This window comes from Arachis stenosperma, chromosome 4, assembly GCF_014773155.1.
Source record: "Arachis stenosperma cultivar V10309 chromosome 4, arast.V10309.gnm1.PFL2, whole genome shotgun sequence".
In the NCBI taxonomy this organism is placed as follows: domain Eukaryota; kingdom Viridiplantae; phylum Streptophyta; class Magnoliopsida; order Fabales; family Fabaceae; genus Arachis; species Arachis stenosperma.
The window spans coordinates 109,952,486-109,974,880 of NC_080380.1; the positions used below are offsets into that span (position 1 = coordinate 109,952,486).

Sequence of the window (22,395 nt, forward strand, 5' to 3'; positions counted from 1 at the left end):
CCTACAGCAAGCATAAAGACATGGAAACAGTTATCAGACAAATTCCTGAATCACTTTTACCCTCCAAAAAGGATGACACAGCTAAGGCTGGATATCCAAGGCTTTAAACAAGAGGATAATGAATCCCTTTATAATGCCTGGGAGAGGTATAGAGGTATGCTAAGAAAATGCCCCTCTGAAATGTTTTCAGAGTGGGTACAGTTAGACATCTTCTACTATGGGCTTACAGAAAAAGCTCAGATGTCTCTAGACCACTCATCTGGTGGATCTATACATATGAGGAAGACGATTGAGGAGGCTCAAGAGCTTATAGATACTGTTGCTAGAAATCAACATTTGTACTCTAGCAATGAGTTCTCTACAAAAGAAGAAGTTATGGCAGTAGCCACTGATCCTAATCCTCAAGAACAGATGATTGAGCTTAATCAGCAATTACACCTGATGACAAAACAGTTAGCAGAATTTAAAGAGATGCTCCAAGAAACTAAAATTGCTAACAAGAACATAGAATCACAGTTGAATCAGGCAAAACAGCAGCTATCTAAACAGATAACAGAAGAATGCCAAGCAGTTCAACTGAGGAGTGGGAAGACATTGAATAACACTGCTCAAAGTAGCAAAAAGTCAATGAAGGAACAATTGACAGAGGATAGCCAAACCACTATCCAAAATCCCTCTGAGGACAGTAAGAGCCCAGAGAGGAATACTATTGGCGTTCAAACGCCAGAAAAGGGGGGAAAGCTGGCGTTAAACGCCCATTCCCTGCCCAGTTCTGGCGTTCAAACGCCAGAAAAGGGGGAAAAGTTGGCGTTAAACGCCCAATGGGTAGCCAAGTCTGGCGTTCAAATGCCACAAAGGGGTCAGACACTTGCAAGTGCTGATAACAACCCCCTTAAGCAGGCTTCTCCAACCACTTCTGTAGGAAATAAACCTGCAGCAACTAAGGTTGAAGAATATAAAGCCAAGATGCCTTATCCTCAGAAACTCCGCCAAGCGGAACAGGATAAGCAATTTGCCCGCTTTGCAGACTATCTAAGGACTCTTGAAATAAAGATTCCGTTTGCAGAGGCACTTGAGCAAATACCTTCTTATGCTAAGTTCATGAAAGAGATCTTAAGTCATAAGAAGGATTGGAGAGAAACTGAAAAAGTGTTTCTCACTGAAGAATGTAGTGCAGTCATTCTGAAAAGCTTACCAGAAAAGTTTCAAGATCCAGGAAGCTTTATGATACCATGCACATTAGAAGGTGCTTGCACCAAGACAGCCCTGTGTGACCTTGGAGCAAGCATCAATCTAATACCTGCATCCACTATCAGAAAGCTTGGGTTGACTGAAGAAGTCAAACCAACCCGGATATGCCTCCAACTTGCTGATGGCTCCGTTAAATATCCATCAGGCATAATTGAGGACATGATTGTCAAGGTTGGGCCATTTGCCTTTCCAACTGACTTTGTAGTGCTGGAAATGGAGGAGCACAAGAGTGCAACTCTTATTTTAGGAAGACCTTTCCTAGCAACTGGACGAACTCTCATTGATGTACAAAAAGGGGAAATAACCCTGAGAGTCAATGAGGATGAGTTCAAGTTGAATGTTGTTAAAGCTATGCAGCATCCAGATACATCAAATGACTGCATGAGCACTGATATTATTGACTCTTTGGTGGAGGAGGTCAATATGACTGAAAGTCTTGAATCAGAGCTAGATGACATCTTTAAAGATGTTCAGCCTGATCTGGAGGAACTAAAGGAAATTAAAGAAATTCTGAAAATTCCTCAGGAAGAAGATAAGCCTCCTAAACCAGAGCTCAAGCCACTACCACCATCCCTGAAATATGCATTTCTGGGAGAAGGTGACACTTTTCCAGTGATCATAAGCTCTGCTCTAAATCCACAGGAAGAGGAAGCACTACTTCAAGTGCTAAGGACACACAAGACAGCTCTTGGATGGTCCATAAGTGATCTTAAGGGCATTAGCCCAGCAAGATGCATGCACAAGATCTTATTGGAGGATGATGCTAAGCCAGTGGTTCAACCACAAAGGCGGCTAAATCCAGCCATGAAGGAGGTGGTGCAGAAAGAGGTCACTAAGTTACTAGAGGCTGAGATTATTTATCCTATTTCTGATAGCCCCTGGGTGAGCCCTGTCCACGTTGTCCCTAAGAAGGGAGGCATGACAGTGGTTCATAATGAAAAGAATGAACTGGTTCCTACAAGAACAGTTACAGGGTGGCGCATGTGTATTGATTACAGAAGGCTCAATACAGTCACCAGAAAGGATCATTTTCCTTTACCATTCATAGACCAGATGCTAGAGAGACTAGCAGGTCATGAATACTACTGCTTTTTGGACGGCTACTCAGGTTACAACCAAATTGCAGTAGATCCTCAGGACCAAGAAAAAACAGCATTTACATGCCCTTCTGGAGTATTTGCCTACAGAAGGATGCCTTTTGGTCTGTGCAATGCACCTGCAACCTTTCAGAGGTGCATGCTCTCTATCTTCTCAGATATGGTAGAGAAATTTCTGGAAGTCTTCATGGATGACTTTTCAGTGTTTGGAGACTCATTCAGCTCCTGCCTTAACCATCTAGCACTTGTTTTGAAAAGATGCCAAGAGACCAACCTAGTTTTAAACTGGGAAAAATGTCACTTTATGGTGACTGAAGAAATTGTCCTTGGGCATAAAATTTCAAACAAGGGAATAGAGGTGGATCAAGCTAAAGTTGAAGTAATTGAAAAATTACCACCACCTACCAATGTTAAGGCAATCAGAAGCTTTTTGGGGCATGCAGGATTCTACAGAAGGTTTATAAAGGATTTTTCAAAAATTGCCAAACCTCTGAGTAATCTGCTAGCTGCTGACACTCCATTTATTTTTGATAATGAGTGTCTGCAGGCGTTTGAAACTCTGAAAGCTAAGCTGGTCACAGCACCAGTCATCTCTGCACCAGACTGGACATTACCATTTGAACTAATGTGTGATGCCAGTGACCATGCCATTGGTGCAGTACTGGGACAAAGGCATGGTAAGCTTCTGCACGTCATTTATTATGGCAGCCGTATTCTAAATGATGCACAGAAGAACTACACAACCACAGAAAAGGAATTACTTGCAGTGGTTTATGCCATTGACAAGTTCAGATCTTATTTAGTAGGATCAAAAGTGATTATGTACATTGACCATGCTGCTCTTAAATATCTACTCACAAAGTAGGATTCAAAACTCAGGCTCATAAGATGGGTGTTGCTTCTGCAAGATTTTGATATAGAAATAAGAGACAGAAAAGGGACAGAGAATCAAGTAGCTGATCACTTGTCCCGGATAGAACCAGTAGCAGGAGCATCCTTCCCTCCTACTGAGATCTCTGAAACCTTTCCGGATGAGCAATTGTTTGCTATTCAGGAAGCTCCGTGGCTTGCAGACAGTGCAAACTATAAGACTCAAGGTTCTCCTTCTGTAACCATGGAGAGGAAGCATGAAGAGCTTCTCTCAAATCAGAGTCAAACAGAGCCCCCACAGTCAAACTCTAAGTTTGGTGTTGGGAGGCCACCACCAACTTCTAAGTTTGGTGTTGAACCCCCACACTCAAACTCTAAGTTTGGTGTTGGGAGGTTCCAACATTGCTCTGAACATCTGTGAGGCTCCATGAGAGCCCACTGTCAAGCTACTGACATTAAAGAAGCGCTTGTTGGGAGGCAACCCAATGTTATATTTATTATTTTCCTTTGTTATTTTATGTTTTCTATAGGTTGATGATCATGGAAAGTCACAAAATTCAATTGAAAAAGCAGAAACAGAATGAAAAACAGAAAGAAAAACAGCTCACCCTGGAGGAAAACCTTGCTGGCGTTTAAACGCCAGTAAGGGCAGCAAATGGGCGTTTAACGCCCAGTCTGGCACCATTCTGGGCGTTTAACGCCAGAAAGGGGCACCAGACTGGCGTTAAACGCCAGGAATGGGCACCAAGCTGGCGTTAAACGCCAGAAATGGGCACCAGCCCGGCGTTTAACGCCAGGATTGGCAGTAGGAGCATTTTTGCTCGCCACTTGGTGCAGGGATGAATTATCCTTGACACCTCAGGATCTGTGAGCCCCACAGGATCCCCACCTACCCCACCACTCTCTCTCTTCTTTCTTCTTTTGCTCGAGGACAAGCAAACCTTCTAAGTTTGGTGTGGTAAAAGCGTTGCTTTTTGTTTCTCCATAACCATTTTTGGCACCTAAGACCGGAGAAACCTCTAGAAAGAGGAAAGGGAAGGCAAAAGCTTCCACCTCAGAGCCATGGGAGATGGAGAGATTCATCTCAAGGGATGCACTTTCCTCCACAAAACTATTGGGAGCAAATCAACACCTCCCTAGGAGAATTGAGTTCCAACATGGGACAACTAAGGGTGGAGCACCAAGAACATTCCATCCTCCTCCATGAAATTAAAGAAGATCATAGAATCATGAGAGAGGAGCAACAAAGGCAAGGAAGAGACATTGAGGAGCTCAAGCACTCCATAAGATCTTCAAGAGGAAGAACAAGCCGCCATCACTAAGGTGGACCCGTTCTTTAATCTCCTTGTTCTTTATTTTCTATTTTTCGAATTTTTATGCTTATGTTTATCTATGTTTGTGTCTTATTACATGATCATTAGTATCTTAGTGTCTATGCCTTAAAGCTATAAATGTCCTATGAATCCATCACCTCTCTTAAATGAAAAATGCTTTAATCACAAAAGAACAAGAAGTACAGGATTTCGAATTCATCTCTGAAACTAGTTGAATTAGTTTGATGTGGTGACAATACTTTTTGTTTTCTGAATGAATGCTTGAACAGTGCATATGTCTTTTGAATTTGTTGTTTTAAGAATGTTAAAATTGTTGGCTCTTGAAAGAATGATGGAAAAGGAGAAATGTTATTGAGGATCTGAAAAATCATTAAAATGATTTTTGAAGCAAGAAAAAGCAGTTTATTAAAAAAAAAGTATAAAAAAAAAGAGAGAGAAAAAGAAAGAGCAAGCAGAAGAAGCCAATAGTCCTTTTAAACCAAAAGGCAAGGGTAATAAAAAGGATCCAAGGCTTTGAGCATTAGTGGATAGGAGGGCCTACAGGAATAACATCCTGGCCTAAGCGGCTAAACCAAGCTGTCCCTAACCATGTGCTTGTGGCGTGAAGGTGTCAAGCGAAAACATGAGACTGAGCGGTTAAAGTCGTGATCCAAGGTAAAAAGAGTGTGCTTAAGAACCCTGGACACCTCTAATTGGGGACTCTAGCAAAGCTGAGTCACAATCTGAAAAGGTTCACCCAATTATGTGTCTGTGGCATGTATGTATCCGGTGGTAATACTGGAAGACAGAGTGCTCTGGGCCACGGCCAAGACTCATAAAGTAGCTGTGTTCAAGAATCATCATACCTAACTAGGAGAATCAATAACACTATCTGAATTCTGAGTTCCTATGGATGCCAATCATTCTGAACCTCAAAGGATAAAGCGAGGTGCCAAAACTATTCGGAAGCAAAAAGCTACTAGTCCCGCTCATCTAATTGGAACTATGTTTCTTTGATATTTTGGAGTCTATAGTATATTCTCTTCTTTTTATTCTATTTTGATTTTCAGTTGCTTGGGGACAAGCAACAATTTAAGTTTGGTGTTGTGATGAGCGGATAATTTATACGCTTTTTGGCATTGTTTTTAGTATGTTTTTAGTATGATTTAGTTAGTTTTTAGTATATTTTTTATTAGTTTTTAGTTAAAATTCACTTTTCTGGACTTTACTATGAGTTTGTGTGTTTTTCTGTGATTTCAGGTATTTTCTGGCTGAAATTGAGGGATCTGAGCAAAAATCTGATTTAGAGGCTGAAAAGGACTGCAGATGCTGTTGGATTCTGACCTCCCTGCACTCGAAGTGGATTTTTTGGAGCTACAGAAGCCCAATTGGCGCGCTCTTAATGGCGTTGGAAAGTAGACATCCTGGGCTTTCCAGCAATGTATAATAGTCCATACTTTACCCGAGATTTGATGGCCCAAACCGGCGTTGCAAATCAGCTTCAGAATTCCCAGTGTTTAACGCTGGAACTGGCATAGAAATTGGAGTTAAACGCCCAAACTGGCATAAAAGCTGGCGTTTAACTCCAGAAAGAGCCTCTACACGAAAATGCTTCAATGCTCAGCCCAAGCACACACCAAGTGGGCCCGGAAGTGGATTTTTCTGTCATTTACTCATTTCTGTAAACCCTAGGTTACTAGTTCACTATTAATAGGATCTTTGGATATTGTATCTGGACCTCATGACACTTTACACGTTTCTTTGTGTACCTTCCACGGCATGAGTCTCTAAACCCCATGGTTGGGGGTGAGGAGCTCTGCTGTGTCTTGATGGATTAATGCAATTACTACTGTTTCTTATTCAATCATGCTTGCTTCCATTCTAAGATATCACTTGTTCTTAACCCGGATGAATGTGATGATCCGTGACACTCATCATATTCTCAACTATGAACGTGTGCCTGACAACCACCTCCGTTCTACCTTAGATTGAGTAGATATCTCTTGGATTCCTTAATCAGAATCTTCGTGGTATAAGCTAGAACTGATGGTGGCATTCAAGAGAATCCGGAATGTCTAAACCTTGTCTGTGGTATTCTGAGTAGGATTCAATGATTGAATGACTGTGACGAGCTTCAAACTTCTGAAGGCGGGGCGTTAGTGACAGACGCAAAAGAATCAATGGATTCTATTCCGGCCTGATCGAGAACCGACAGATGGATAGCCGTGCCGTGACAGGGTGCGTTGAACATTTCCACTGAGAGGATGGGAGGTAGCCACTGACAACGGTGAAACCCTACACACAGCTTGCCATGGAAGGAGCTTTGCGTGTTTGATGAAGAAGACAGTAGGAAAGCAAAGATTCAGAAGATGGAGCATCTCCAAAACCTCAACCTACTCTCCATTACTGCATAACAAGTACTTATTTCATGTTCTTTTGCTTTTTACAATCAACCTTGATAATTTCTGATATCCTGACTAAGATTTACAAGATAACCATAGCTTGCTTCAAGCCGACAATCTCCGTGGGATCGACCCTTACTCACGTAAGGTATTACTTGGACGACCCAGTGCACTTGCTGGTTAGTTGTGTGGGATTGCAAAAGTGTGATTGCAATTTCGTGCACCACCGACAAACGGAGTTCCGGTTACAGGACCAACGATGAGTAGTTTCGAGGCCATGGAGGCCGAGTGCTTGCACCAGTTTGGTGTTGCACCGAGGAACAGGGACTGTAGAGGAAGCTTTATAAAACTGACGTGGTTTAGGGGTTTGAAGGATCGCACAGTGTTGACTGATGATATTCAGATTCAGAGGTATGTCAAGTGTCACATAATGTTATTATTTGGGACAATTCTGTTTGGTGATAAGTCTGGTGCAGCGGTGCATTAGAAATTTCTGCCTTTGCTCCGTGACTTTGTGGGGATCATACAGTATAGTTGGGGTTCGGCATGCCTCGCGCACTTGAACAGATCATTGTGTAGGGCAACCCGTGTCAACTGCAAGGAGATCGATAGTCCGCTTACACTTTTGCTTACTTGGGCTTGGACCCGTCTCCCATTTCTTGCCCCGATTCCTGGCAATCCCCGAGTGTTTCCGATCGCAAACAGGTAAAATAAATTAATGTATGCGTTGATTTCTCTACTAGAAATTGTATTCTATTTTTTACACAATAATTTAAAAAAGGGATTTTTGACGGTAGGTGGCGCAACTGGGATCGTGAGAATTTTGCTTACCGATATCATACGCTTGCGCACTATAGGAGGTTGCTGGATGATTTGCAAGAAGGACATGTATGTTGTAAACTACTAGTAGTTGCTTTAGTTTGAGACATGAATTAATTGTTGTGTAGTCATTTGATAGTCTCGATGTGTCCAGTTTGTGTGGCAGGCTTATGGCATTGACTTCATTGAGCCGGACGTGGTTCCACTAGACATCCGTCAACACTCAGTTGTTTGGAGTGCAACAGTGCCGCTTATATCTTTCGAATGTATCGAGTGGCATTCATCTGATCAATTCAGGAGGCAATTTGGTTTGATCCAAGACGTTCCTACTCAAAAGCGGGACCTAGGCACATCACACGGAAAAGTACTAACGGGACCTAAGAATCAAGATTGGTCCAACACCCACTCTTTTTGGATTATGCAATGGACCAATCGGTATAGTCATGTTCTAGCTGATGACTTAGTGCCCTTACATTATCCTTTGGAGATTTATATGCATTGGTGCCGTGGAGCATTCGGTGCCCACTTGCAGATATCGGACCTGGTATTTCAAGAGGATCCAGAGGGTCCTCCAGTTCATAATCAGGAGGAACACCAACAAGAACCGCCTGCACCGCCACCGCACCCGCCGTCGCCACCGCCACCGGCACCGGCACCGATCCCACAGGAGGTTCAGTGTGGTATGGAGTATGTGCCGTAAACACATCCATCAGATTATTTTACACAGTCAGTCCCGTTACATCAAGAGTATTGGAGTGGTCCACAAGCTGATGCAGGGGAGCAAGCCTCATTTAGCCAGCTGCTTGGTTTCATGGCTCCAGGGCTAGGGGACTCACATTCAGGAAATGTTCATGACATACCCACAGACCAGTTGGCGCATCCGACTGGGATTACTGCACGTAGGATGTCATTCGATTCGATGCCTCGGGTTCACACTTCCTCTGAAAATTCTGGAGCTAGAATGTCTGTTGACTCGTCTAGGAGTGCTGATGCCACGAGAGGGATCTTACAGAGTGGACTAGATAGGCGTATTTCAATGACTCTAATTCAGGAGACCAATAATGCAGTTGATAATGACACTGATAAGTACCTGGTAGATACTCCGGATAGTGATGAGGATGAGGATGAGGATGAGGATGACGACGAGGACGAAGATGAAGACCATGGTGATGATCCCGAACCTAGTACAGGTTAGTTGTTACTAGAATATTGATTACATATAGCATTGTTGTGTATATTTATTGTCATTCAGTTTTTATTTGTAACATGTCATGTATGTTGAACTGATAGGTATGGCTACAAGTGAAAAGGGAAAAGGCTACAACCTTAGAACCGATCCTCCACGCAGGAGCGCTACTCGGTATACCCCATCCGCTTTTAACAGGGTTGCAAAGAAGTGCGAAAAGTTATTCAAGGATGTGAAGTCGGCAATGAAAAAATAATGTTTGGTGTTGTTTATTTTGTTAATTAGGTTATTGTTACTATTATGGTTTCAATGTCTGTATCGAGTATGTTAACTAGCTTATTGTGACTATTATGGTTTCAATGTGTGTATGGAGTATGTTAACTACGTTATTGTGACTATTATGGTTTCAATGTGTGTATGGAGTATGTTAATTAGGTCCGGTTAACCGGTCAAACCGAGCCGGTCCGGTTCACCAATTTTTTCAGTCAAACCGTGCTGGTCCAGTCCGGTTCACCAGTTTTTCCGGTCAAACCGTATTGGTCCGGTCTGGTTTTTACAACTATTTAATTCGGTTATTGTTACTGTTTTGGTTTCGATGCATGTTACAATATCAAATAGTTAGAAACTTAAAAATAAAGTCTTCGGTCCCGTTCACCGGTTTTTCCGGTCAAACCGAGACGATCTGGTCCGGTTTTTACAATAAAAGTCCAACCAACTGAAATGCAACAAAAGTAACTCTAGTTTCCGTCTGGTCCCGCACTTGGACCACCTGATTGACGACATCTACTACGGATGTGGCCCTCAACACCGCATTGCTTGCATTTCCTAGGACCACGCAACATGCGTGTATCCATCTCATTTAAGAAGCGGGTCATCTTAGGCCGACCTTTGGCTACCCGTCTTAGGAATGGATTACCAACAAATCAAGGTCCTTGATAAGGTGGCCATGTTGTAGGATTTTCCAGTGGTCTGAACCTAGCTCTGTATACCCTTTGAACTTGGTCCATTTTATAAACGTCATGAACGTATACTTGCCAGTCCAACTGCTGATTTGCACAGCAAGCAAACACATGTCGACACATAATTCTATCAACCTGGAATTCACCACAGTCGCAACGCTGTCGGTGTAGGTCAACTCTATACTCAACCCCACTAGGCATCTCACGTACTTCAAAGACTTCATTTTCTCTGTCGAAGCAACTAACCTGTATATTTTCTGCTGCTCGTTGGTTTGCATGCAACTTACAGGTCACAAGCTCAGAGAACACATGCCCAGCATTAATGCGAGCCTCAGCCTCGGCTCTCTTCCTAGTGAACAACTCATTCAGTCTGTAAAATGTAGCCTTCACAAGGGCGGTGACTGGGAGATTGCGAGCCCCCTTCAAAACGGAGTTGATGCACTCCACAAGGTTGGTGGTCATGTGACCCCATCTATATCCACCATCAAATGCCAACGCATACTGCTCATGCGGGATCCTGTCAAGCCAGTTGGTGTAAGCTTCACCCCATTCGCGTAGTCGTTCATAGCGCATCTGGTACTCTCGAATCGTCCTTGAATATCCTATGATAAGAAAAATTGAACCATGAACAACATTCTATTCTATCGTATTTATAACTTTAGAAGAGTGCCTCTAATTCAAACTTACCGATATTGACAATAAGCTTCTGCAGGTAAGGTGCCTTGAACTTCCTCAAGAAATTCGACTCAATATGCCTGATACAAAACATATGGAAAGCTCTAGGAGGAGACCAAGCCCCATTACTGCGAGCAATAACTGACCTGATGGAATCGTGTCGATCATATATAAGTCCTATACCATCACGTGTCACCACATGTTGGCGTAAGTTACTTAGAAAAAAGTGCCACGCCTCAGAAGTCTCTCCCTTCACTATGGCAAATGCAATTGGGACAATATTGTTATTTCCATCTTGTGAAACTGCTACCAATAAACAACCCTTGTACTTTCCATACAAATGAGTCCCGTCCACCTGCACAAGTGGCTTGCAATGTCTGAATGCCCTTATACAAGGGTAATAACTCTAGAAGACTCGGTGCAGTACACGGATATCAGGAACCAAATCATCTCCCTGGTATGCAGGCATAGTCTCAAAGTGAACCACCGCTAACGGCTCCTTGTGACACATAGCCTCAAACCATATGGGCAAGGCTTCGTACGATGCTTCCCAACCCCCGAAGATTGACTCCACCGCCTTCTGCTTTGCCAACCATGCTTTGCGATAACTGATGGTGTAGTTAAACTTCGACTGTACTTCCGCAATGACTGATTTCACCTTTATAATGGGTCAACCTCTACCAACGGCTTAATTGCTTCTGCAACTGTCTTGGAATCCATTTTTGAATGGTCTTGAGAAATACTAGATCGAGTACAAGTGTGACTACCATTATACCTTCTTATCTCCCAACAGTACTTCTTCTACATTTTGGTAACCCGGATCAGCCAATCACAACCTGCACCATATTGTGTACATTTAGCATAGAATGTCGTCGGTTCTGACTCATACACCCTGTAGTCTACACCTCTACGGATGGTATAATCCTTCATCGCCTTGATTACTGCCTCTCTTGAACTAAATTCCATTCCAACCGTGAATTACCCATCCATCACAACAGGAAGCTCAGCTACAATCACACAGCAAGATACGTATTCTCATAAATAATAATAATCTATATTTTTACATATATAATTATAGTCTATATGTTGGCTATCTTATTTACCTAACCACCTAGTAAATATAGTCCATGCTAAATAACTAATAACTAATAAATTAATCAAAGGCATGTTACACAAATTGTAATTCACATATCACATAACTATCTTTCTTTACATACATGCATTCATGTATTGAGGAAACTCCGGTGCATGCATAGCCTCCAAATCCAACAACCGCATGAAAGAAGGCTCTTGAAACGGTTGTTGGTTTGCCAATACATTGGCCACCTCCGCCACATCTGCGTTCATAGTGCCGTCAGCTTCATCTTCTTCTTCACTTAAACCAACGATCTCATAATGACTTTCAAATTCCTCCTCACTATCACTATCATAATCTTCCAATTCAATATTTTGGTCCGCTTCCGACTGCTCGAACTCAATGTACAACTCGATGCACGACATTCGATGACGATTTTCAATATATATTGAAAACATTTCATGCATGCTCGCTTCATCCGTTACGTACTTGGTTTGAAATTGTACGAACCCACCAAACACGGATAAAGGATACCTGTACAAAATACATGACACTCTCCTAGATAAACGAGGATCTATCTTCTCACAAATCACACCTTTTAATTCCTCAAACGACAATGTGTATGGAATAACAATATCTAATGGATTTTCACATACAAATTGAACTCCTTCATACGTTTGTAATAAAATCTGCCCAAAATAATACACTTTCAAACTAACTCTATCATCCATACTAACAGTGATATACTAGCTAATCTCAATAACAATATTTTTTTCTTTATTTCTGCAACAATAAAAAAAAGGAGAACCAGAGAAGAAAAGCTACATAACTTACTGGATTTTTCTCTCTGCACGAAGAAGAGGAAGACGAACTACTGCGTACTAAAGGTAACTTATATGTATACAGTAGCAACAACCAAATCGGACAGTCCGACCGCGTCTTCGCATTTCAAATTTTTTAACAACACTAATCGGACCGTCCGATTAGTTTCAAGCCATTTCCTCTCTCCTGAAATCGGTCCCAGCGATTTCAGTACTCCCCTCGCACAAATCGGACCGTCTGATTTGTGCCCTCTCTTTCTACTCAATAAAATCGGACGGTCCGATTTCTTCACACTACCAAACAAAACTTCAACACCATCACACCACCGTAAATCCCCCCAAAACAACATAACTGAGGCTAACTTACACATTAAAATCATATAAAAAAAAAAACACCCCAATTTTTTTTATAATTTCGAAAATTTATTTTTAAAAATAAAAATAACCTATGGATATATTACAACATAAATTGAATAGAGTAGAAAGAAAAATATTAGAGAATTATTATTTAATCATAAATTTAATTTATTTAGTCTAATTTCTTTAATTTAGTAATCTAATAAATTCTATATTTTTAAATATTGATGATTTATTAGTGATAAAAATAACAAATTTTAATAATTTTTTAATATTTTTTTAGTAAAATTTTTAATTTACCAAAGTACCTACAAACTTCTCCACATTAATTAAAATAAAGTGATGATTCTTATATAGGAGTAAAATTCAAGGATATAAAAATAAATGAGTTTAGTTTAGTCTTGTTTAGAGCTGAATTACAGAGTTAAGATCCGATATTAACACGGTGTTAGAAAGGAATATTTTTCATTTTTTTTTTGAACTTTTTTAAGTTTGGTCCATGTATTTGGGTGGTAGTGGCAGCATCCGTCGGTGCTACTGCTGTTTTTTGAGGTTGAAATGGTAAAGATGTATAAAAAGCGGGCAACAAATGCAATAATCAAATTCTATTAGGTAGCGTTTGAAAGGGAGACAAAGATAGAAAGACTAAGATTGAGAGATAAAAACTGAAAAAAATTTAAAAATCTAATGTTTTAATAATTAAAAATAATTTTTAATTTTTAATTTTAATTTTTATGAATCATGACCATATGTATTTTTAATAATATTATTAGTTTATTACAAATAAATAACATTAAAAATAGGGCAATTTACCCAATTAAATAAATTGAGTGAATCCTTTACCTAAATACACAAAATAGAAACTTGTTACATGCATGTGCATTTTTACTATTATGTAAACCGTGGTAGCCAACCACGGTTTCTAATTTCTACATAAACCGTTGCTACCAGGGACGGATTATGGTTGGAACACATTAGACATAAACCGTGGTAGCCTCCCACGGTTTATGAAAAGAATTCGTTGAACATAAACCTTCCTAACTTTCCACGGTTTATGAAGAGAATGGCTTCAACGTAAACCCCCTAGCTTCCCAAGGTTTACATGTTAGGTAGTATAAATACATAAACAAACATATAAAAGTGATTCAATTAAACATATAAAATAAACGGACTTACTCAGATGAATTTAGTACACTAAACAAACATGTCGACATTCATTGACTTAACCAACCTTACATTACGCAAATTAAGAGTGCCTAATACAACTTAAACAACAACGACGACCCAATAAACGTAATGAGATCTAAGCATCCCCTCCAGTAGCATGTCTTCGCTGGTTACAGTTCCTCCGCGTATGCCCAGGCTGACGGCATAGCCCATAGCGCTTCGGTTGGTTCTCTACAGACTGATCCATACTACCACGGATTCTGGTTGCCTTCGGACGACCTTCTTTTGCACTTCTCATGTTAGGATCAGGACTGATAGTTGGCCCAGCATACGATACACCTCATGAACATATGACGCCCAATTAAAGCGCGAGTAGGCGCAACGTGCAATGTCGTGGCAACAAGGATAATGGAGCGCCTGAAAGTGGCCACAGTCGCAGATGTGATCCTTAAGGGAAATTCTGTAGCTACCCAGTGAGAAGTTCCCGGTCGGTGTTGTCTCGGCCACAGTGTACTCCGATTGGTGCCTGTCGTATAAGGTCACGGTGAAGCACCTTGAGTCTCTTATGTTCCGATCAATAGCCTTGACCAACGCCTGACAAAATTCATGCCTAGATCCGAGTTGTGCCTCTACTGTCTGTCCGCGGACCACGAATAGCTCAACAAGCCTCCCGTAAGTTGACTTAACCAACGATGTGACTGGGAGGTTGCGAGTTCCCTTTAACACGGAGTTCACACATTCACTAATGTTGGTTGTCATGTGGCCGAACCGTCTACCACTATCCTCGTGTTGGGTCCATTTGTCGTATTTCATCTGGTTGGCCCAGTCACACATTGTCGGATTCTCAGTCCGTATGATGTCAAACTAGTAATAAAACTCTACTTCAGTTTTTGTGTATGCAGCATTCACCAACATCCTCCTTGCATCCTTACCTTTGAAGGTAAGGGCAAAATTCACAGCCACATGACGAATACAGTACGCTCGAAAAGCACGTGGAGGTAACCATCCAGTCTCAGGGGCCTCAAGTGCTGCCTTGATGCCATTATGCCTGTCAGAGATAACAAGGATATCCTCCTATGGCGTCACATGCGCTCGTAGGTTGGACGAGAAGAATGACCATGACTCTGCGTTTTCTCCCTCCACAAGGGCGAAGGCTATCGGGAGGATGTTCGAGTTCCCATCCTGCGCTATCGCCAGCAGCAGCGTCCCTCCATACTTGCCATACAAGTGGGTACCGTCAATACTCACGAGGGACTTGCAATGTCGGAATGCCTCGATACAGGGTGGAAATGTCCAGAAAAGTCGATGAAAGTACACCGTGGACTCATTAACCTCACCCCCAAGCCAAACAGGAGAGGTCTTCAACACAGAAATTGTCCCAGACATGGTTGACTATACCCCTAGCATCCAACGTGGCAACTCCGTATACGACTCTTCCCAATCTCCATATATTTGTGCCACTGCCTTCTGCTTCGCCATCCAAACCTTCCTGTAACTAGGCTTGAAACCGTAATCGGCTTCTGTAGCTTGTTGTAATACCTTTACCGTCACCACAGCATCTGCCTTAACCAACAAAAGAATCCTCGCACAGATAACGTGGTAATCCAGCTGACCGTGATCACTGGAAATAGAGGTTGCCAAGCAAGTGTGTGGCCCGTTGTACCTCCTAACCTCCCAAGTGCCCTTTCGTGCACGCAGCGCTACGCGAATCAACCAAGTACAACCCTTGTCGAACTCCTTGTATTTTCCATGATACTTAAGATGACCTGATTCGATGACTCTGTACTCAACACCTCAGCGGATGCTATATTCCTTCACACTTGGCACAGCCTCATCTTTATTCTGGAATGATTACCCAATTTAAAATTCTGTAGAAGATTCTCAACTGTAGGACCACAGTCCGCTTGTGGACCCAGAGCCTCCAAGTTTAGTGTGGAGAAGTGTGGAGGGTACTGCTGAGTGCCAGAACTTGAAGGCCCATGCTGTGCATGTGGATTGGCACCTGTGTCATCATCGCTATCCCCAATGATATCTACAGGCTCCTGGTCAGAGTCATCATCACACATTACATTCTCTACTCGATCAGGTTCTCCAAAGCCTTGCATATCAGGTAGCAAGCCACCACCGGTGCCCACTTCATACGCCTGCTCAAAGACCCCTGCATTCTCCAAAGGTACAGAACTAACAACCTCCGTTTGATCTAAATCAGCCGTGAATGAAGGGGATGCTACCAGCGGAACGGATGGTCTCACCGCAGGCATCGAACTAAACGCACCGCCCGCGGCAGTCGAGCTATGAACTGGAGCTGATGCCCCAGAACTATCGACACCAACCTCCAACTTTGCGAACAACTCGTGTATTTTGACCTCTGGAAAACTCCTAACACAATGGAATAGAACCCTAATATCTTCATCAGCCGCTAGCACAAAGGTATCATACTTAACATCGGTCGAGACAACTGCGATGGAAATCTTGTAGAATAGCTTCTTCACCCACTTGCTACCAAACACCCCAAGCTTCTGCAAGATGCTGTTCTTCAAATCTGACAAAGTGCTTGATGAACTGATGAAAACACTTAGTGGTTCTCTGTCAGTGAACTTCACACCATATCTTTTGCTTTTTTGGATTTTCCTAGAGCAATGCACTAAGGCAAGAAAACTCTCTTCCTCACTTGCCATTGTGACAATGATCTCTTATGTAGCTTCAATCTCTCACACACACATATATATAGAATTTCACTCCTCATAAATTTTTGCAACCAACCAAGGTTTATGACCATACGAACTCCATAAATCGTTGCTGGTCACCAGGTTTTATGTACATTTTGCTGCCTTCATAAACCGTGGGAGGCTACCACGGTTTATGCCTAATGTGTTCCAACCATAATCCGTCCCTGGTAGCAACGGTTTACGTAGAAATTAGAAACCGTGGTTGGCTATCATGGTTTACATAATAGTAAAAATGCATATGCACGTAACAAGTTTCCATTTTGTGTATTTAGGTAAAGGATTCACTTAATTTATTTATTTGGATAAATTGCCCTTAAAAATATATATAAATTATTGAAAAAAAAAGTGATATATAAACGACAAATACACTATATAACTTATGAGTTATGAATATAATTACACAAAGAAATAGAAAAAGTAACGAATACAATCACTTAATACATACATTTAACAAATTTGAAAAAAAATTATGGTCATCAACCAAATTCTAGTTGTGCAAAAAATTAATAAAAATGAAGAGAAAAAAAGAGAAAGAGGTATAAAATTATGTTACAGAAAATAAAATAAAAATACGTAAAGTGAATATTGATTTATATAGTAAATATTATTAATGTTTTGATAATTAAAAATGATATTCAATTTTTTTAATTTTATTTTTCATGAATTATGAGAATATATATTTTCAATAATATTTTTATAACTAAATAAGATTAAAAAAATATAAATTATTAAAAGAAAAAAGAAGTGATATATACGTAACAAAAACTCTATATAACTCATGAACATAATTACATAAAGAAATAAACAAATTAATAAATACAATCATACAATCACTTAATACATACGTTTAGTAAATTAAAAGAAATAAAAATAAAAATGATAGTCATCAACCAAATTCTAATTGTGCAAAAAATTTAGTAAGAATGGAGAGGAAAATGAGAAAGAGAAAGATGTATAAGATTATGTGAAGGGACATAAAAAAAATGTGTGAAGTGAATATTAATTTATATAATAAATATAAAATGAGTGATGAGCACAGACGGATTTACGTTATTGAGTGCGAGGCAAGCGCCCCACTACAATTTGAAAATTTTTTAAGTAGTATATGATAATAATATTTATTTGTCCTCGTTAAATTATTAAATTAGATCCCACAATAGTTTTTTACTCAATTTTTGGTACATAATAATTAATTCAAAAATTTTATATTAGATGTCTATTAGAATAATCAATTATCAATTTAAATGAGATTAGTGTTCTTTGTTAGAAATCAACTTAAAAAAGTATTATTTATCTTCTTTTAAAATTAGCTTTATTTTTTTTCGTAGCAACTACATTAATTGAAAGAACTTTCTTAACTATGAATATCGGTAAGAGTTGATTTATAATTATATGAAAAGTAAATTTTTAAATAATTTTTAGTGATATATATATATATATATATATATATATATATATATATATATATATATATAAAGAGATGTTTCAATTGTATTGTTAAGAAAAATATTACTCAATTTTTTTAAAATAAAAATATAAAAAATAGAATTTTAAATTATATATTATTATTTTAAATTACTATTTTAGTGTTTTAATTTGTAAATTAGATATTTCAAAGATTAATCATATTTTACAATAACAAAATATAATTATAATAATCATACTATATGTTTGTAAAAAAGAACTGCCTGTATAGAATATATATTTAAAATATAAAATATAAATTAAAAATAAATTAAAAAATACATGTATGTACATATATACATAATAGTTAATAGATAATTTAATAGTTCACTTTTATATACACATAATAATTTTATTATAAAAATTATTATTATATTATATATATTTTGCCCATTGTTAAAATTTTTTGGATCTGTTATTGGTGATAAGTATGAAAAGAGAAGAGAAGGAATTAGATTTTAATTAAATTTATATTTATTAAAAAGAATTAATATTAATATTGAAAGTAATAGTGTAACCTACATAAAAATATAGAATAAGAGAATATGAAAAGTTAAGATTAAAAAAGTAGAGTTTAATTTTAATACAGTGTAAAATATTTTACACATTTATATAATTATATTTGTTGTTTTGGATGACTATTTATGTGGTCAATGTGAAAAACAGTTATTTTTTAATATATTACTAATAGATGAGTGAAACTAAATTAAGAAGATTATATTTGCAAAGATCGCATTGATATCTATTGGAGGTCATAAGTCTTAACACTCTTGGGGTTGGAATCATTCGTGTTAAGTCTCCCTTGCGTTGCTTTTCTAATGCCAACTCTGTCAGAGAAAGGTATTTAGCAACTTCCAATAAGCATTTAAAACTCATCTCAGCAAATTTTGTTTTTAATTAAGGATCATGAAATGGATCACTCATGAAGCAGCAGCACAGGGCAATGAGCAACACACCACTTTAATTATGATGGTAGATTTTGTGAGCATTGACACCTCAGGAATTGCTTCTCTAGAGAACTTCATAAGAGTCTGGTTTCAAGTGGGAAACAGGTAAGGCAGATATTCCATTTGCTTTCAGATTTTACATTGTTCATTATATTGTGTTACCAACTGCTATAAATTTCTCTGTTAGCCATTGCCAATCCAAGGTGGCAAGTGATCAAGAGAATTGGAGGGTCTTCTTGACTGTTGCAGAAGCTATTGACTGCAAACTGGATTGCTAATAACAAGTTGGGTTTGATTGGCCACAAATTGAACCAACCACTGTGACTCTACATTGTTCGTGACGATAAAATCTTATCTTTCCATGTTGTAACATAGGTCATGTGTAGATATTCCTGCTCACACATGCTTTATGTAGAATAATAGTGGGACAGCGGAATAAGTGCAATTTGGGTTCTGTACTATAAAAGCATATACCTATTATTGTGTAACAGAAAAAGCGTTTGGAGTTCGACTTGTGTGATATTTGTCTTCAATATGATATAGCACTTTTCATAGGATTAACATGATTTTTATACGGATAAGTGCATTATTACAACTTGGAAGCAGCTTTCACTTTAAGAGAGGTGCTTCAAGAATTTTGAAATGAATGAATGATCAATCTATGTACAAATGAATTTGTGGTGCCACATCATGGTTTCCCTTAGGGATCTTGAACATCTTAGAAAAAGACATGATGGTGGCCTTAGTTAACCTCCTTCCAACAATGTGAGGCCTTTTTCACAAGGTAGTCACTAGTCAGTCAATCTAATCTGGTGAGTCACATACATTCTGAAAGAGGCTTCCATCATCTTAGAAGTGAATGAGAATGCTTTAATATTTGGTTAATAGTTGGTTGCCCTTGGGCTTTAGAGACTAGGCCCTTCACACTCTCAGCCATCTGCATTTGAAAACATTTTCATTCTCATTACAGCATATATACATATATGATCAAAATGAATTGAGTATTCCAATATAAAATTAAACAAACCTTTCCTAAACTTCCCCTGGCATAGGGTACTGTCCTCTGATATCCTAATAAAGAAGATGGAGGAGATTTTCTGCTTGTGTCTTCTCTGGAGGGCGATTTCCCATAACTTCTGCTTCGAGTCATAATGGTCGAACTCGAGCACCCATTCCAGTTGCTATGCAATGTGCTTGGCAGACTTGATTCCTGACATCCCCAAAACATGAACAAATTAAATGTGCAAGAACCATCATGCATTCTCCTGTAATTCATATTTGTGTTTGTTTTCAAAGTTAATTTACTAATTTTGTAAACACTCACCAGAAACAACACCGTAGCACAATGCTTAAGAACCTCCAAGTTCATCCGAACATCATCTAGGCTCCTGTTTCAAAACCACAAATCCATATATCATTCAAGTTTTACACAAAAGGAACTAATACAAAATATTTAGAAGTAGAAATGCAAATAGCATACCTGTGCTTTTGTTGACCCAAGCCAAAATAAGAAGCCAACGTTGCCATCTGCCCCATAATATAAATAATGTTGGTTAAGAACATGTGATAAGAATGAATGTAGCTTCATGTTTTGCATGTACCTTCATGTTACCGGCTCTTCTCCCAAACTTGTCAGTTAGAACACCCAAAGAATCGATGATTCCAATTGGGATAGGCGCAGGCCTGTTAATTTGATCAAAGGATTCTTTGATACGAACACAGTCGAATCTCTGGATGTTGTGACCAGCCCAGACCCTGCCATCAAGAATGCTGAATATCCTGTCTGCAACGTCCTCAAAGGAGGGAGCTTTCTCCACAGCAGCGCGAGTTATTCCATGGCTTCTGCTGGACCTCACTGGCACCACGGATAGGTCTTCGGGTTTGATCAAGGTGCTGTAGCTCTCAACCTCCGTGAGCTTGTGGGGGCTCACAACAATGGCTCCAAACTCCAACACCCAGAACCGTTCTCCACCCTTCTTGGGCACGTTGGTTTCCAAATCAAAGAACACAATCTCGGGTGCATTTTCAACATTGAATGAATCCATGATGGTCGATATCACTTAGTTAATAATAAGGTTAGCTTCTTCGTTCTTTCTGGCTCCAATAACTTGGGTTCATCTATATATAAGCAAAGGTAGTCCTTTGGAAGAGAAAAGGTAGATGAAGAAGGTTGATTGTCTTCAAGTTAAAGTCAATGTGCATGAAGGGGGAAAGGAGAAGGCTAAACGTGCGCGTATATTAGGAATATCCGAATATGGGAATTAAGGGTAACGGGTTAAGGTTGCGTTTTCCTTGCTACACTGTTTTTCGTTATTGCTTGTGCTGCATGCTTTGCCTCCTGAGCAGGAAACTTTCAATCAAAACTTTCAAGCCCTCTCCATTCACGGAATTCAATCTAATAAGGTGAGACATAATTTGTGGTAATTAGTAAGTAATATAATCATCATCACCTTGTTGGCGTGTGAAAATCGTATGCAAAGTACATTTTTAATCGAAAAATATGACATGCCAAATTAGTTAATTGATGATTCTATTTCTTTCCGTTTCGTTTTTTTTTCCCGGTCCCAAGCCACGTCAAGAAATACTAGAGGAATATATAACCGGATTTTTTTGGGTCAACGATTATATAACTAGAATAGAAGTTTTTTTTTTTTTTTGTACATTAGAATAGAAGTTTTTGCCATTGAATAAAATATAGCTGGGCCAATTTATCAAACACTGTATTAATCTACACGCCAACGAGAGAAACAATAGAACACGGCACAACATGTTACGGGCCTTTACGAAACATAAATTGGGCTGTACTTCTCGGGGTATGATGTCCAATAGCACATGTTCTTGAGCCTTTGGGGTAAAACCGTAAAAGCCTTCTGGTTTAACAAGTCCTACTATAGGAAAACAGCTAATCTCAGTTAATTTTGTAATTGGGTTTTTGCTAGGGATAACGTCAGGAACTATTTTGTTTAGTGATGATACAATAAACAAAAGTGCCATACTGTTATTTCTGCTAATCATTTTTTTTAATATTGTAGGTAATAAAGCTAAGATTTAGTGGATAGAACCTTAATGTTGTGTGTGTAAATGCGTAGTAATGCGACTGTGCGTGAGTATTGTGATATTATAATGTCCATGGTTGGAGGTTGTCCTCCAGCCCATCCTGGCAAAAACAAAAAAGTGCTAAAATTTAGTCTTATACAAAAGCTAAAAATTATTCCAACTTCACATGATATATAAAAGACTAACTATTACTATGTTAGCTACAT

At 39.3% G+C, this 22,395-nt stretch overlaps 4 protein-coding genes across 4 annotated transcripts; 1 reads left to right on the forward strand and 3 right to left on the reverse strand.

Moving 5' to 3' along the window:
- The first annotated feature begins 8,563 nt into the window (after positions 1–8,563).
- LOC130975303 (uncharacterized) lies at positions 8,564–9,505 on the forward strand. Its single transcript, XM_057900117.1, has 3 exons — positions 8,564–8,942; positions 9,043–9,179; positions 9,374–9,505. The coding sequence occupies exons 1-3, from the start codon at positions 8,564–8,566 to the stop codon at positions 9,503–9,505; spliced, it is 648 nt and encodes a 215-aa protein (XP_057756100.1).
- A 356-nt stretch (positions 9,506–9,861) lies between these two features.
- On the reverse strand, positions 9,862–11,538 carry LOC130975304 (uncharacterized). Its single transcript, XM_057900118.1, has 4 exons — positions 11,409–11,538; positions 11,000–11,220; positions 10,585–10,927; positions 9,862–10,499 (listed from the first exon to the last, which is right to left on the reverse strand). The coding sequence occupies exons 1-4, from the start codon at positions 11,536–11,538 to the stop codon at positions 9,862–9,864; spliced, it is 1,332 nt and encodes a 443-aa protein (XP_057756101.1).
- A 3,846-nt stretch (positions 11,539–15,384) lies between these two features.
- On the reverse strand, positions 15,385–16,670 carry LOC130975306 (uncharacterized). Its single transcript, XM_057900119.1, has 2 exons — positions 15,848–16,670; positions 15,385–15,758 (listed from the first exon to the last, which is right to left on the reverse strand). Exons 1-2 carry the CDS (start codon positions 16,668–16,670, stop codon positions 15,385–15,387), a joined length of 1,197 nt encoding a protein of 398 aa, XP_057756102.1.
- A 3,042-nt stretch (positions 16,671–19,712) lies between these two features.
- Positions 19,713–22,358, reverse strand: LOC130976895 (protein NEN4). The gene is made up of 6 exons (XM_057901853.1): positions 22,195–22,358; positions 20,734–21,527; positions 20,613–20,659; positions 20,457–20,520; positions 20,160–20,342; positions 19,713–20,069 (listed from the first exon to the last, which is right to left on the reverse strand). Exons 2-6 carry the CDS (start codon positions 21,175–21,177, stop codon positions 19,977–19,979), a joined length of 831 nt encoding a protein of 276 aa, XP_057757836.1. The 5' UTR covers positions 21,178–21,527; positions 22,195–22,358; the 3' UTR covers positions 19,713–19,976.
- Between the last annotated feature and the right edge of the window lie 37 nt (positions 22,359–22,395).

Coding starts and splice junctions, on each gene's coding strand:
- LOC130975306 (XM_057900119.1), bottom strand. CDS start 16,670: ATGGCAAGTGAGGAAGAGAGTTTTCTTGCCTTAGTGCATTGCTCTAGG. Junction 15,759..15,847: donor TCTACAGAATTTTAAATTGG/GTAATCATTCCA, acceptor TCATCGAATCAG/GTCATCTTAAGTATCATGGA.
- LOC130975303 (XM_057900117.1), top strand. CDS start 8,564: ATGGCTCCAGGGCTAGGGGACTCACATTCAGGAAATGTTCATGACATA. Junction 8,943..9,042: donor TGATCCCGAACCTAGTACAG/GTTAGTTGTTAC, acceptor TTGAACTGATAG/GTATGGCTACAAGTGAAAAG. Junction 9,180..9,373: donor TATTCAAGGATGTGAAGTCG/GCAATGAAAAAA, acceptor TATGTTAATTAG/GTCCGGTTAACCGGTCAAAC.
- LOC130975304 (XM_057900118.1), bottom strand. CDS start 11,538: ATGGAATTTAGTTCAAGAGAGGCAGTAATCAAGGCGATGAAGGATTAT. Junction 11,221..11,408: donor ATGTACACAATATGGTGCAG/GTTGTGATTGGC, acceptor AGGTGAAATCAG/TCATTGCGGAAGTACAGTCG. Junction 10,928..10,999: donor ATTTGGTTCCTGATATCCGT/GTACTGCACCGA, acceptor CCACTTGTGCAG/GTGGACGGGACTCATTTGTA.
- LOC130976895 (XM_057901853.1), bottom strand. CDS start 21,177: ATGGATTCATTCAATGTTGAAAATGCACCCGAGATTGTGTTCTTTGAT. Junction 20,521..20,612: donor TTGGGTCAACAAAAGCACAG/GTATGCTATTTG, acceptor GTTTTGAAACAG/GAGCCTAGATGATGTTCGGA. Junction 20,070..20,159: donor CCAGGGGAAGTTTAGGAAAG/GTTTGTTTAATT, acceptor TTTCAAATGCAG/ATGGCTGAGAGTGTGAAGGG.